We start from the raw sequence: 3,213 nt of genomic DNA, 5'->3' as shown, positions 1-3,213 counted from the left end.
TATATATATATATATATATATATTAGATAAACTAGTTAAAAAACGTTAAAAAGGAAAAGGGTAAAAGTTAAAAAAATTTAGCAGAAGAAGAAAAATAAATTGAAAAAGAAAAAAAAATTAAATTAACTGCAAGGGTAAAGAATCATGGGGAGAAAGCCATGAGTTCTGTGCTTTGCTTTCTCCTCCTCTGGAATTCTGCTACTCTCCTTGGTATTGAAACTGCACTCCTTGGTAGGTGAACTTGGTCCTGGCTGGGTTTCTTGTTGATCTTCTGGGGGAGGGGCCTGTTGTAGTGATTCTCAAGTGTCTTTGCCCCAGGCGGAGTTGCACCGCCCTTACTAGGGGCCGGGCTGAGTAATCTGCTCGGGTTTGCTTTCGGGAGCTTTTGTTCCCTGAGCCCTTTCCATAGAGTTCCAGAGGGCGGGAATGAAGATGGCAGCCTCCCAGTCTCCGGCCCAGAGGAGCTGAGAGCCCAGGGCCCCACTCCTCAGTGCGCCCTCAGAGAATAGCGCCCAATTACTCCCGTCACCCTGGCCTCCGGCCGCGCTCCGAGCTGACCAAGCCTGCGAGCTGTTCAAGGTAACCCCAAGCTTAGAGCTCACTCCTCGGCTCTGTCTCTGTAGCCAGCTTCCCCGTTCTAATACCTGTAAGCTCTGCGACACCTAGACACCCCCGATCCTTCTGTGACCCTGCGGGACCTGAGGCCACGCTGACCCTGCGTGGGCTTCACCCTGGTTAAGCCTCTGGAGCGATGTCCCTCAGCGGAACAGACTTTTAAAAGTCCTGATTTTGTGCTCCGTTGCTCCGCCGCTTGGGGGGAGCCGGCCCCTCCCCCCCGCGGTCTATCTTCCCGTAGCTTTGGGTTCACTTCTCCGCCAGTCCTACCTTTCAGAAAGTGGTTGATTTTCTGTTTCTAGAATTGCTGTTCTTCTTCTCTTACATCTCCCGTTGGATTTGTAGGTGTTTGCAACCTTTAGATAAGCTATCTAGCTGATCTCCCGCTACCTGAAGTAGTCTCAGCCTGCTACTTCTCCACCATCTTGACTCCATCCTATAATTTTATTTTTAAATTAAAGGTAAAATATTATTTTAATAATTACATTTATTTCTTCCATTCACTTTGGATGTTTTCAGTCCACAATTTTTATAAATTTATATGTACTGTCAATTTCCCTCAGGAATATACTATTTGGGTTATTTGCATTGGTGATTTTTGACAAAAGCATCATTATTTGCATGTATTTCTCTCTTTCCTTGTCTCTCTCTTTGTTTCCCTTTGCCCACTGTACTGAACTCTTTTTATGCCCTAAGCCAACTGATGATAAACCATCAACCTGCTAAGACGAATCTAGCACGGTTTGCACTATGAGTGGTTATGAAGCAAGGTTGCTTCTCTTGTCACTGCCTCAGACTGAGGAGATCACTATGTCCGTTTCTCCCAGTCTCTCAAATTGCTCTTGGGTACAACCTAATAGTGCCTCACCTCCCGCCATACGTCTGTTTTTTAAAAAGCATATAGATATATAATTTACATAGAACATCATGTTGGTTTCAGGTGTACAGTATGATAATTTGATATATGTACATATTGCAAATTGACAGCCCAATAAATCTAGATAACATCTACCACCACACATGACTATAAGTTGTTTTTCTTGTGATGAGAACTTTTAAGATTCACTATCTTAGCAACATTCTAATATACAATACACTGTTACTGAACTATAGTCACCATGCTGTACATTACATCCCCATGACTTATTGATGTTGTAACTGGGAGTTTGTATCTCTCTCTCTCCCTATCTCCCACACACACCAGGATTTTTAAAACATTACTGTTGAAAGGAGGTTGGTTCTTTTTCCTATCACTGAAAAACATTGTAAGTATTGTGAAAATAATTAAAATATCACATAAATTTATGTAGATGTATTTATCACAAGATTGCTTAAATTATTAAATTTAAATCTCTTCCTCCTGGTGTTTTGGAAGTCTTTGCTTATAGGACATTATTGTGTTTTCTCAGGTGCAGAATGACCTTGAATTTAAACATAAAGTCAAGATACAAGCTTTACTTTACCCTTTCTTACAGATACTTGATTCTAATTTGCCATCTCACCAAGAAAATGAGCATGGTATAATCCTAACACGGGACTTAGCCCTAAAATTTGTGAGTTTGTATTTCACCGAGGATGAAACATTTCCCCAGGCAATAAGAAGAAATGAACATATGCCTCTGGAATCCAGACATCTGTTTAAGTTTGTCAATTGGAGTACTCTCTTACCCGAGCAGTTTAGAAAGAATTATGTTTATACTGAACCAATTCTTGGAAGATACAATTATTCATTGCCAGGACTTACGGATATCAGAGTTTTACCCTTGTTAGCCAATGATTCCTGGTTACAGAATTTGCCACGAACCTATATTCTTACTTGCCAATATGATTTTGTGAGGGATGATGGACTTATGTATGTTTCAAGACTTCGAAATATTGGAGTTCAAGTAACTCATGACCATATTGAGAATGGAATCCATGCAGCTTTATCATTAATGACATCACCACTGTATTTACAACTAGGTTTCAGGATAAGAGATATGTATATTAGTTGGCTGGATAAGAATTTGTGAATACAGTATGTATACAATACAGATGGCCATCAGGAAATGGATTGTAATTTGTGATATTTTATAGTTGTAGTGCAAAGAACAATGTCATCTATGTTGTCTGAATCTAGATTTAAATCAGTTATAACAGTTACTGTATGTCCTCGAACTGGTTAATTTTTCTGATTCACAGAACCTGAATGTATAAAATGCATTTAATCCCTTCATTTATAGTTGATTATAATTATGTTGGTCCCAATAGGGACTGATCCCTATTAAAGTTGAGAAATAAGAATGGTTACTGGTAAACTGGAGAATATAGTTTCCAGGCAGGCACAGAAATTGCAATCGTGTATGGGAAAATAAAAAGAAAAAAAAAAGTTACAAGGTAATCATATTAGTTTCCTGTGGCTGTTGTAACATATTACTATAAATCTAATGGCTTAACACAACAGAAATGTTTTCTCTCAGGAGTTCTGGGGGGGTCACAAAATCAAGGTGTTGGCAAGAGCCACATTCCTTCTAGAGGCCCTAAATGGAGCTCTTCACCTCTTTCATCTCATGGCTGCCGGTATTCCTTGGTGTAGTCAGAGAATATTATTTTGGAAAT

The 3,213-nt window shown here is 39.7% G+C and overlaps 1 protein-coding gene across 1 annotated transcript in view; it reads left to right on the top strand.

Moving 5' to 3' along the window:
* The window catches only part of LOC111151145 (arylacetamide deacetylase-like 2), a 35,039-nt gene extending 32,412 nt beyond the window's left edge, over window positions 1-2,627 (top strand). The window contains 1 exon segment of the mRNA XM_022508941.1: window positions 2,025-2,627. Within this exon segment, the coding sequence (XP_022364649.1) occupies window positions 2,025-2,627 (603 nt within the window).
* The last annotated feature ends 586 nt before the right edge of the window (window positions 2,628-3,213 follow it).

The sequence above is a fragment of the Enhydra lutris genome, unplaced genomic scaffold, assembly GCF_002288905.1.
Source record: "Enhydra lutris kenyoni isolate GAN:26980312 unplaced genomic scaffold, ASM228890v2 scaffoldscaffold2, whole genome shotgun sequence".
Taxonomy (NCBI): domain Eukaryota; kingdom Metazoa; phylum Chordata; class Mammalia; order Carnivora; family Mustelidae; genus Enhydra; species Enhydra lutris.
This window is presented reverse-complemented; position numbering and strand designations above follow the sequence as displayed.